At 43.8% G+C, this 12,880-nt stretch overlaps 1 protein-coding gene across 1 annotated transcript in view; it reads left to right on the forward strand.

Moving 5' to 3' along the window:
- TEK (TEK receptor tyrosine kinase) overlaps positions 1-12,880 on the forward strand; it is a 73,930-nt gene that overhangs the window by 54,107 nt on the left and 6,943 nt on the right. Inside the window, exons 12-19 of the mRNA XM_019555227.1 lie at positions 4,114-4,401; positions 5,646-5,945; positions 6,609-6,766; positions 7,740-7,950; positions 8,882-8,992; positions 9,574-9,764; positions 11,424-11,537; positions 12,644-12,714. Of these exons, the coding sequence (XP_019410772.1) occupies positions 4,114-4,401; positions 5,646-5,945; positions 6,609-6,766; positions 7,740-7,950; positions 8,882-8,992; positions 9,574-9,764; positions 11,424-11,537; positions 12,644-12,714 (1,444 nt within the window). The remainder of the gene's footprint in view (positions 1-4,113; positions 4,402-5,645; positions 5,946-6,608; positions 6,767-7,739; positions 7,951-8,881; positions 8,993-9,573; positions 9,765-11,423; positions 11,538-12,643; positions 12,715-12,880) is intronic.

Below are 12,880 nucleotides of genomic sequence, written 5' to 3' on the forward strand. Positions count from 1 at the left end.
GCAGGCAGAGAAGAAGAAGCTGCTGGAGGTGGGGGGAGACAAGCAGTACCGAGGCAGCTGAAGCCACACTGGGAGCTGCCATGCTGGGAAACTGTGCATGCTGGCTGGTGCCATTGGCAGGGCCGGTGCCATTGGCAGGTGTGGCAGGAGTGTGCTGTGTGCTGCCCTAGGTGGTGGAGCTCAGCCCCATGTGGATCACCAGGGAGATAGCCACGGGCCAGATCCAAACAGTTGGCAGCTTGGATCCAGCCCATAGGTTGTATTTTTCCCAACCCTGCTCTAGATATTTGTAGAGTCATAGACTGCAAGGCTGGAAGAGACATCAGAAGATCATCGGGTCCAGCCCCTGCACGAAGCAGGAAAGATAACTGGGGTCAGGTGACCCCAGCAAGGTGACTGTCAAGTCTCCTCTTGAAGATTTCCAGGGTAGGTGATTGCATGACCTCTGGAGGGAGCTTATTCCACAGTCTGGACACCCTGACTGTGAACAGGTTTTTCCTAATGTTGAGCCTGAATCAGCCTTCCAGGAGTTTGTGGCCATTACTCCTAGTTTTCCCTTCAGGTGACCGGGTGAACAGTTGCTCACCAGGTCCTTGATGTACTCCTCTAGTGTAGCGGTAAGCTGCTACGAGGTCCCCTCTCAGCCTTCTTTTCTTCAGGCTGAAGAGTACCAGATCCCTCAACCTTTCCTCATATGTCTTGCCATGTAAGACTCTGATCAGATGCATGGTTCTTCTTTGGACTCTCTCAAGCTTGTCCATGTCCTTGTTAAAGTGTGGTGCCCAGAGCTAGATGCAGTACTCCAGCTGTGGTCTGACCAATGCTGAATAGAGTGGAAGAATCACCTCCTTGGTTTTGCTGCAGATGCATCGACTGATGCATGCCAGACTATTATTTGCCCTACTGCCAGCTCATATTCATACTGTGGTCTATTATTACCCCCAGGTCCCTTTCACTCGTGATGCTAGCCAGTTTGGTGATGCCAAGCCGGTAGGTGTGTTGGGGGTTGCTCATCCTGAGATGGATCACTTCACATTTCTCAACGTTGAACTTCATCAGATTCCAATTCACACAACTTGCTAGCCTGTCTAGGTCCACCGGTATCTGTAGCTTATCTTCAGGCATGACCACACTCCCCCAAAACTTGGTGTCATCCATGAACTTGGCCAGAGAGCTCTTCACCCCCACATCCAAATCATTAATAAAGATGTTGAAAAGTACTGGACCAAGCACTGATCCCTGTGGGATACCACTGCCCACTTCTCACCAGGTTGATGCAGATCCATTCACTATGACTCTCTAGGTCCTATCCTTCAGCCAGTTTCTTACTCACATGAGTTTCTCCCTGTTCCCTATGTAAAAGGACTTCTTGTTGTCCATGATTCCCATTGTTAATCTAAGTTCAGCCACCGCTTTAGCCTTACTTATCTGTTCTCTGCGAATGCAGGCTGTCGTGGAATAGTCCTCCTTGAGGCCCGCCCCAAGCTTCCATTGTTTAGAAGTCTCTTTCTTCTTTCTTAAGAGGAATAGCTTTCTGGTTATTTAGAAGTAGATGCATAGATTCTGTGGTCTTTCTCTTCTGTCTAACATATTTATAGAACCCCTTCTTATTGTCCTTGACTTCCCTCAGTAGTTGTAACTCAGTTTTAATCTTTGCTTCCCTGATTTTATCCTTGTATATTCTTTCTATTTCTTGGTATTCATCCTTAGTGTCTTGTCCTCCCTTCTATTGCCTGTGGTCATGTGTAGATGAAACAGGGGCCCTAAATGAAAGTGGTGGGTTTTAAAAAACACCACTTCAATTTAGGGCTGATTAAACCCCCATGTTGTGCACACACCCCACTGTCTTACCTGCTTCTCCAGTGGGGAGGGGAGGGCAAGCTGCCAGGGGGCGTAGTGGTTCCTGGGCTGCAGGGAGGGGGGAGGGGTGCCCCCCTAAGGCAGCACCTACTTGCAGGCACCCAGCTCAGGCGGTTCTGGGTGGCACTGCAGCTACAGAGGGAACCACCAGGCCCATGCACAGCTCAGGCAGGCAGGCAGGCTCCAGAGTGGGGGAATAAAAAGATTAGGCTTGCTGCTTTTCTTGGGCAGAGGTGCTTTCCTGGGCTCCTGTCAGGCTGTCTGCAGGGCTTCCTGCAGAGCCATGGAGCTGCATGGAGCCCAGAGCTGTAGGGGCAGCAAATTAAAACTCCTCAAAAGAGTTTTAGTTTGCTGTGCCCATGGCACCCTAACCACTCCTGTGACCAGTCCCACCGACGGGGGGGGCGGTACCCCGCAGCCAATCTCACTGCCTGATCCTGCGACAGTTGATTGCTGTGGCCGATTGCTGCAGCCGCTTCCAGGAGTGGCTGCAGCGATCAGCCAGTATTTGCAGTGAGCGTGGCCAGTCAAGGGGTTCACCAGTGCCAGCAGAGTGTACCCACTATGCATTGCCACTGGCTGCGCCTCAAGTCATTTAAGGTGCATTATGCCACCAAATTTCCTACAGTGGGTGGAATTAATGCCCAATACGCTGCCAAGGCATTCAAACACTGACACCATTAAAGAGGTACAAAAGCATTTAGCCCGCTTTATTAAAGTGTAGTGCACACATGCCTCTCATTTAATCTACACACGGCCTATGTGATTTTCTTTTGATTTTGAGGCATCCAAAAAAGTCCTTGGGTCACCAGTCAGTCTCCTGCTGTTTTCACCACTTGGTCCAGACATGGTCCTTGCCTCTATTATGACTGGATAACTGGAATTATGAATAGACTCAGACCTTGCTTGGAAGTGTAAGATATTACATGAGTGATCAGTAGGGCTATGCAAAGCTTCAGACCATGATTCAGATTTGGAGATGATTCAGATGATTTGGAGGCCGACTGTATGAATCCAAATTGAGTTGCAGGAAGCTTTAGGCTTTCCAAATCTATTTGGAGCTTCTGAATTGATTTGGAAAAGATTTGGAGATTTGGCCATAGGGTATAATGGTGAATCAATGAAATATCTATAACTTTGTTGTCTATTGGCTGATTCAGATGAAAAGTGCAAGGATGGTAGCCTCTTCTGAGAGCAGGATGTGTTCCAAGTTTCAGGGTGATAGGTATAGGGGTTTCTGGGAAACTTCACCCCGTTGTGGCTTAACACACACACGTGACATGAATTCTGCTTTCAGAACCTTGTGGTACAAACTGCAGGGATGGTGGCTGTTGCTGAGGCCACAAAGCCTGCCATGTTTTAAGGAGAAAGGTGCAGGAGTTTGGGGGAAACTGCACCCCAAATTCTTGAAAGCAAAACTCATGTCATGTGTGTATGTTAAACCACAGTGGGGTGAAAGCTGCAGGGATGGTAGCCCCTGCTGAGGCCACAATGTCAAGGAGATAGGTGCAGGGGTTTGGGGGAAAGTGCACCTCAAGCTGCAGACAAGCAAAATTCGTGACATGGGTGATGCCATGTGTGTTAAGGCGCAGGAGGGTGAAAGCTGTAGGCCTGCTAGCCCTTGCTGCACCCACAAAGCCTGCCAGCTGTCAAAGAGATAGGTGCAGGGCTTCTAGGTGCTGTGGCCCTGCACCCCTAGCTGCTGACAGGCAAAACTTATGACATGGGTGCTTGTGCAACTATGTCTGTCTTTGGGGCGAGGGAGATGAAGCTACTGCAGGCCTGGCTGCTAAGCTACTGTGTTACCAATCAGTCATGACTCACTCAGGGACCACCTCAATACAAAGTAGCTAGCTACTAGATAACGAGTTAATAAGCAAGAGTTAACACCTACAAAACCACAGACTAAGGAGACAGTCAGTTGCACAAACACCCTTGTCATGAGTTTTGCATGTCAGCAGCTAGGGGTGCAAAGCACCAGAACCCCCTGTACCTATCTCCTTGACAGCTGGCAGGCTTTGTGGCCGCAGAAGGGCCTAGCAGCCAGGCCTGCAGTAGCTTCCCCTCCCCTGTGCCTCAAGACAGACACAGTTGCACAAACACCTATGACACAAGTTTGCACAAGCACCCATGACACAGTTCCCTATTCGCACAGGCCTAGTGATCAGACCCAAATTATTGGTTTCATACTAGCATTTGTAGGCAAGTATGCAGAGGACATAAAATAAAGTTCTCTTTACCTGGATTTTCAAGGTCTACCTCCACCAGAAGGTCTCTCCCTCCTTCCTAAGAGCAGGACATCTCTGAATTTGTCATGGAACCCAATAACACAGAAACCAGAAGATGACATTTCAATTGAAGTGGAAGGGAAGAATGTGAATGATGACAGTGACTATATTGTCACCAAAGTTCAAGGAAATATATCTTCCGTGATCATTGATAAATTAAAACCCCGACAGCAGTATATGTGCCGGGTGCGTGTGAATGCCAGGTCCCCTGGAGAGTGGAGTGACTATCTGTATGCATGGACCTACAGTGACAGTAAGTAACTGGATTCACTTCTTTCAGTTTAGTCCTTTATCTTTTCTCTAGTAGAATTTTGATGTCATCAAAGGTCTCCATAAAAATATAATCCTCTGTGCTAATAGGAAAGCTCTTATGGTACATTTGGGGCTGGGTTTTTTGTCGTTGTTAAGATGAATAGCTATTTTTTATCCTAGGAAGTTGGATTGACCAATGAAAGGGTATCCAAAAAATTTGTAACGACTTGAGAATATAGGTCTCACTGTCTTCTAGTGGGGCTTGTTCTTCTAAATCATGCAAGTACTTTTGAAAATCCCACCTTCGTGGGCTGTTTCCCAGAAGTGATGAGTAGTACTTACAGCACTACTCGTAGCAACAGGCTTTTCTGTTACTTGGGATCTCTGAAAATCAATGCAGTGTCTTTGCACTACTTTGAAAGCAAAATCTAGCTGAGTCTTTCATACCGCTGCTGATAGAATCCTTAAAAGATATTGGAAGGATCAAACCAATGTTAAAACCATTTCCTACCTGCTCCCTCTTATGGTGTCAGAGCAGACACACTTCAGGGGGGCTCATAAAATCACCATGCCTTTATGGGACACTATTGTAGGCTTTGTGCTAACCCCTAAAGATCACAAAATTAAGTGTTCACTCATGAGGGCTGCAAAGCTTGATCCTTAAATGTTTTACAGGAGTGACAGTGCTTACAGTTGGAAACAATATTTTCCTAGTATCCTATGCTGATCTGCTTATAAGAATATCACTAGAATTATGTTATTCCAAGAGAAAGGTATGATTCCAGCTGTTGCTCTAGCCCCTAGTCAGCAGCTCACCCCTTTTCCTCACAAAATCTGTCTAAGTTTTGACATTGAATTTCCCCTTTCCGTTAGTCTTTGGTCTGACAAGGGGAACAGCTCCTCCAACTGGGGTAAGTAAGGGTTACTGAAGCAATAAAGGATCCTGATTGAAAGGGGAAGTAAAATATGTTGCTTTCATTCAAAAAGCATATGGTAATACCTGAAATATTCTCTTCCCTCTTCTAACCTGGCCAGATGCATGCCAATTGGCAGAATAACCTCTTCTGAAAGAGGGTGGTACTGCAATATCAAATTTATAGACAACCTGGTCAAACTTCATATCCTGTCAACCAGATCCTTGTTATGTTTAAGGCGATGGGAGCAAAGGTAAAGGTCGTGGCTGTCTGGGTACAGGAAAAAAGGACTGATGTAAACAGGAATGGTTGTTTTTTTTTTTATACACAGCATTCCCACCTGCCCCCAACAACATCAAGACTTGCAACATTACAGACACCTCTGCTTTAATATCTTGGTCAACTGCTGAGGGAGAGTCCATCTCCTCAATCATCATCAGCTACAAAATTTGTGGCAAGGCAGAGTACAATCACATTGATGTTACCATCAGAAACACCACCATTACTCAATACCATCTCAAAGGCCTTGAGCCGAACACCAGATATCAGGTTGAGCTTAGTGCCCAGAACAACGTAGGATCAAGTAATCCTAACAATTCTGTTCAACTGAAGACTCTTCCAGAAGCAAAAGGTTGGTCACTCCACCATTCAGAACTCACCACAAGCCATGTGAAGGTAGTCGGAGGCATTTTGTAGATTAGTGAGCTAAGGACACAGCAGGGGCTACTAACACCTGAGCTTTTTGTTTATTAATTTTCTCTGAATTATTATCAGGTTTTAAGACAAACATGCACAATTTACATAGAGACTCATGCTCCAGAGTTTGATTCTCAGCTCTGCTATGGGCACATGGTGTGTCTTGGGAAAAATCACATTGGACAAAATTTGCCAATGTCTCAACTGACTTTGTAAGCTTTAAATATATTATGTTCCCAACATTTCATAGATATATAGGGTTTAAGGAGAGAGGGGTGATCATCAAGTCTGGCCTCCTGGGTACCACAGGCCGGGGGTTTCATCCAGATAAGGCACCAGCACCTTAATTTGAAAAGATTCTGAAGTCCTCCAGCTCCACTTGGAATAGGTGAGAGTAGGAGGTTCGTAATACTTCTGAAAATCAAGCCCCATGTGGTTAACATCAAGCATCAAAAAATTAAATCGTCCAAAAGCGGTATCCACTTTTAGAAATCTACTCTATATGTTTTATGTTTTATCTGTAACATGGAGGTGCTTATATTGGATAGTCATGATTACTTGGATGCTACTAAATAACATTTCCCCCCACTTTTAACAGCTCAACATGAATCAAAGGGCGGGAAAATGCTGCTGATTGCTATTCTTGGCTCTGCTGGGATGACCTGCCTAACAATCCTCCTGGCCTTTCTTATCATGCTTCAGCTGAAGCGTGCTAACTTCCAGCACCGAATGGCTCAAGCCTTCCAAAATGTGGCGGTGGGTTTTTTTTGTCTATGTTACCATTCGTCTAGGCCTCACCTATTAGCCTTTCCCAATAGGCCTCACTTTCTCAACCCTGGAGTTTCCAAATAAACCCTCCCTGCCATACTTATGCATGGAGCAATATTGTAAAGCTCACCTATTACTGACCCAGAGCTGAGGAAGGGATAACAGTTGTGGAATATGAAGTAGAAGGTCCACTACAAGAACAAGGCACCTGCACAGTACATCTTGCTTTTTCTAAGTCCTTTCCACCACCAGGTTACATGTTCTGATATGTGCAGTGGCTGAGGGAATGCTAGACATGAGAAAGGTTAGTTTTAACTTCTTGGGCCAATTCTGTTTCTGGGAAGCTGTATTTTGTGTTGCAAATGGGTTTAATTTGAGGACCAGTAACTGCTGCTACACAACTTTCATATGTGGAACACTAGGTCAGGAGGCAGCCAGTAGCAGCCCCACACCTTTGCCAGCTCTGTGTAGGGGCCAGGATTGTACAACAGAAGGGAGATGAGTTACAGGGATATCTCCTGCTAGGCTACTATAGCCTCAGTATCTCTGTATTTGGCAGTCCATACCTTTTCTGAGAACTGTATCAGAATAGACCTTACTCCTGTATATATGCTGAGAGGGCTGTATAGCTGGGGCCATGAGTTCTGTCTGCATTGCTCACATCTACATGAGCTGCCCACTGTGCAGTTGTTACTGTGCAGTCATTTAGTACTTGCATAACCAAATACTAAATGACCACACAGTAACCAGTATTAATGTGAAGTAGCATCCTGGCACAGTTGCCTAGTGATGCTTACTGCACAGTAGCTCATTATTACTGAGCAGTAGTGTAACGTCACAGTTTGTGCCCAACAACACAACTGTGCAGTAGTTATGAGTTACTGCGCAGTAAGTGTCTCATGTAGACACGGCTACTGTGGTATAAGCCACAGCTAATAACACTTGCTTTTCGTTTTTACAGAGAGAAGAACCAGCTGTCCAATTTAATTCAGGGACACTCACTCTGAGCAGGAAAGCCAAAAACAGCCCGGACCCCACTATTTATCCAGTTCTCGAATGGAATGACATCAAATTTCAAGATGTGATTGGGGAGGGCAACTTTGGCCAAGTTCTTAAAGCACGAATCAAGAAAGATGGCTTACGAATGGATGCTGCCATTAAAAGGATGAAAGGTTGGTGATATAAATCTGTGAAATTTCTTTAAAATTGTAGCTTTTTTGACACAGGGGCATGAAATTTATCTATTCCTGTAAAGCATCTGGTGCAAGAGAATCCTGAACCTAGAGCCTTTGGGCCCTACGGAAACATACATATTAATTCATATAAACGAAAAGTTAGATCATTTCAGCTGTTGCCTGGGCAATATTTGCCTCCTGGCTAGGTATAGACAGTCAAAAAGCCTGAGGCAGAATCAATCTAAGTTTCATGGTTTTCTGTAAGCAGCACAGTTTATCTATAGCAAACAAAAGACACCCCCGCCCCCTTGGGAGAGGAGCAGAGGGAGCAAATCTTAAACTGGGTTCTGTTAGCTTTACACCAGTCTGTGTGCGCTGAACTTCTGTTCTGTAATGGGTATAGCAGGTTCTGTGAGCCAACCTTCTGTTCTGTTTCTGATATAGACCAGTTTCCAGTCACTTATGCATGTCTGTACCTGTGCTAAGTTAAAAATACCACTGGTGTACTGATCTCCCTAGCCTAGGGATGGATTTTGATGTGAGCTTGCTTGCTTCACTCCTTTATTGCCCTTGGGGGGCTTCAGCACGAAGATTGATGACCAGAGTCTTTCTGGTGACCACATTCTTAGGCTGATGAATCCGTATACATGTTATAGAACACATCTGGGCTTGTTATCTCCCCAGACAATAAGACAATGATTTAAATTTTGCAGTAAATCCTCTATTTGGTAAAGCTATGGAAAAACAGGTGCCTCCTGTTTTTGGACTGAAGAGTGATATTATTATTCAAGTGAGCACCATGGAGTTTCCCTTTCTACCAGTAATTCCCCAGACAGTTCCAAAGTCTTTTCATAATTAATAGTAGCAAGCATGTGGTTACAACTGCAATTCAAAGGACTACATAAATAAATGCTTATTTGATTTCCAGAGTATGCCTCAAAGGATGATCACAGAGACTTTGCTGGGGAACTTGAGGTTCTGTGTAAACTTGGTCATCATACTAATATCATAAATCTTTTGGGAGCATGTGAACATCGGGGTAAGATACTCTTATTTCCTGAGCAAGAGCTATTTTAGAGTTATTTTAAAAGCAAGAAACTATAGAATTAGATATTTTTCCAATCCAAACAGTTTCCTAGTGTTTAGCAAGTTATTGCCCTCAGACCAGTTAAGAAAAAAATCTTCATTAAAACATAAAACACAAGCAGAGGTTAAATAAAGTTGGTGCTTGTAATAAACAAAAAGCCTGATGTATCTAAAACAATAGTTGGTGGTTTAGGGGGTTTAAAGAGTGAATCTTTTTGAAAACCAAGCAATGTGGTCATTCGATTGAGATGGATTCATAAGAGAACCTTACATGGGAGGTACATCTATTTATACCAGTTAATTGTCTGCCCATGTCCTCACCAATGTGAACTGATGAATTGTACCATGTCTCTAATGAAAAGCTGGTTTTGAGCCACAGAACCACAAGAATTCTTCTGAAACTACTACATTAATCAGCCTTACCTCATTGTCTTTTTTAAATCTGATACTCAGCACCATCCATGGAAATGCACAGGCTTTGTTACAGTCCATTTTTTTTAGCTTAGTAATAATAAACTGTCTGGTTTACAACAGGGTATCTCTACCTTGCTATTGAATATGCTCCCCATGGAAATTTACTTGATTTTCTGAGGAAAAGCAGAGTGCTGGAGACAGACCCAGCATTTGCTATTGCCAACAGTACTGCCTCCACCCTGTCCTCTCAGCAGCTTCTGCATTTTGCAGCAGATGTGGCCAGAGGGATGGACTATCTAAGCCAAAAACAGGTCAGTTCTGAACTCCTTTCCTTTTAAACACAAACAGTTGATCTGGAAATGCTTTGTTCTATTATTTGTTACATATATTTAGTAACGTAACAGTAATATGTGTGCCATGACTAATTGATATTTGATGGATTTCTGCAATTAATTATTTGTTCCTCCAATTCATATTTCTTTCTTTTACAATGTGAATTGATTCGTCTATTCTTCTACCTGTCCACCTCCACTTATTTATCTAGATGGGTCTTGTCACTGAATTATTTGGGAACCGATGTAGCACTTCAAAACATACATGGTAAATCAAAATATGATTGAAGATCATTCCCAAGAAGGCCTTTGGCATGTACATTTATCTCCAGAATTTGGTTTATTTTATTCTTAATGTGTATTATAGGCCATTTCATCCCCACCCAACTTTGTCTTGTAGTTCCAAATGAAAAAATGTTATCTAATGAAAGGGATATTTCCACATAATTAGGGACCTACTGAATTCATGGCAGAAGTGAGATGCACTGTAGCTCCTTTAATGTTGCACTTTCTCCCATGCCCCTCTCCCAGGACGGGCCCTGCTTGTGACTCATCCTTGATCAGCAGGAAAGCAAAAACTGCAGTTTTAATCTGGCGACATTTTTGCCTTTTGCCACTGATCGGCTGAGAGGCCCCAGACAGCCCTGCAGTTTGTTGCTGACTGGCAGGGAGGCAAAAATGGCTCCATGTTTAAAACCATGGTTTTTAGTCTCCCTACTGAACAGGAGGGAGCAGAGTGGTCCCCTGCTAATCAGCAGCGAGGAAGGGGGGCAAGGGAAAAGGTACGCGTGCAGGAACATGCAAGTTTAAATGAGCCGCCACACACTCCACTTCCACAATGAATTCAGTAGGTTCCCACACATACTAATGTATTGCTACTTGCAACTGCTTCACTGCTCCTTTGCATACTTGTCAGGATTGTTTCATGGCCATGAATTATCACCTTTTTGCAGAAGTGTAACAAGAAATTTCAGCACCCTGGGCAAAGATCTTGTGTAGTGCCAAAGAATGGAGGCAAGGGTAGGGGCGGGGAGAGGAGTGCAGGCACGGAGCCCTGCAGGTAGCTTGTATCAAACCCCATCACCCTCCCTGCCCCAGCACTTCCAGAGATCCCCATCTGCACCCCCATTCTGAGCCCCAGAGTTATGCACCCATGGCACTAAAGGATTGTCAAAGTCTAATCAACCCAGAGTTTAATGTGGAATAGCCTCACACAGTTCCACGTAACTAAAATCTAACTTTTATTAATACATTAAATGTTATCTTAATAACTTTTGCATAGAGAGAGAAAAATACTACATGACATCAGTTGTAACATGAGCTCATACAGGTTGCTACTTCAGCCTATAAGAACATCCATTTGCTAGCCAAATTATGTCGTGGCTCCATAAAATGTTTTGTCAGGGAGTGTAAGTTAGGAGGTGGTAAGAGATCTGCAGGTGATAGCACAACTGTTTTCCGCCTCTTCCTTATTACACCAAAAAGTTGAACAGAGATTTTCTTATTCTGTTGTCATGCCAAGAGAATGTTAATTCTTCTGCATTTCCTCATGTGGCAATAATTTTTAATGTAGCACACAGTATAAAACCAAACCCAAGGGTCATGGCTCACATGGGAATTTCTGCTTGTTCTTTGTAGTTTATTCATCGGGATTTAGCAGCAAGAAACATTTTGGTTGGAGAAAACTATGTTGCAAAAATAGCAGATTTTGGATTGTCTAGAGGTCAAGAAGTTTATGTTAAAAAGACAATGGTAAGGATTGAAGCAAAGTTGTCTACTTAGTCATACGTTCTCAGGGGTCATCACTCCGGGTTTTTTTAAAGATTAACTTAAGACACAACATTGAGATATGAACCTTCCTTGAAGTCCAAGTACTGTTGAATTTGGAGACACATGGAAAGTTTCAGGATGTTTGGATGTGGGGTTCTGGCCAAGGCCTGTCAGTATCCTTAACAATAAAAACTTTCATTACAGCTGTATTCAGGGTGTGTATGGGTATATGGGGGGGGGGTGCATGAGCAGAATGAAATAAAAATGAGATTTGGGGGCAAATTTTCAAATGGCCTAATTCTAGTGATTTATGCAGAGCTATGTTGCCTTATGTCAAGCTATGGCCTCCCTTGTGCAGCAATTCGGTGTCAGGAAAATTCAGGTTAGACTTTTGAATCAGGGTAAATTTTGTTATGCATGACATTACTACTAAATAAGTGTTCAATGTTTCTGAGTGTAAAACATCACATGAAGGACAAATAAAACAATCCTCAATTTTATTTTAATGATTATGAGCCCACAAATGCTAAGATGTTAAATGAAATGCAACAGCGACAAAAAATGGGAACGAAAAGAAACCAAAGTCGCTACTGAGCGGTAGCATTGTTCTACAGCTAATGCAGTGACCTATTAAATAAGTGTGTGCCAAACACAGAGAGCAGTCCAGATGGGCATACCATTTTCATCATAAAGAGGACCAAAGTAACTCTCTATATTGTTTGTTAATTTTTTAATGAAAGAAATATTTGCTTAGAAATAAGTCATTTACACATACTGTTACAATTGTGAATGTGAATCCTTGTGGGGTAGGTTTCAGGTTGGTCATTTTGAAACAGAAATGACAACTATTATTAGTGTAATGCATGGGGGACCATGAGGAGCATGTGCTCCTCCCCCAAATTTCTGTGAGCTAGAGCCACAGTCTGGCAGCATCAGGGGCAGCAGCAGCATGATTTCTGCACCAAAAACAGGGCACAGTGATGCAGCTCAGCCAGGGACAGCACCCAGCAGCAACAGTTGTGCCTCCTCCACTGTCAACCTTTACTCATTGTCTATGGTAATAGCCTCTAATGCAAATGTCTTTCTAGGGAAGGCTTCCAGTACGATGGATGGCAATTGAATCCTTAAATTACAGTGTGTATACCACAAACAGTGATGTGTAAGTGGACGTTTTAAGCCATTTTTCTAAGTGACAATAACATCACCTCTGCCTAGAACAGTGATTATCAACTTTTTTCTGCCAGGACCCATTTGTAAAGATCCATGGCCTGTCCCAACCCACACCCCCCTGGTCCTGCCAGTGCCTGACCCCCAGTCCCCCAACC

The sequence above is a fragment of the Crocodylus porosus genome, unplaced genomic scaffold (assembly GCF_001723895.1).
Source record: "Crocodylus porosus isolate Cpor-Errol unplaced genomic scaffold, CroPor_comp1, whole genome shotgun sequence".
NCBI classification, from domain to species: Eukaryota; Metazoa; Chordata; order Crocodylia; family Crocodylidae; genus Crocodylus; species Crocodylus porosus.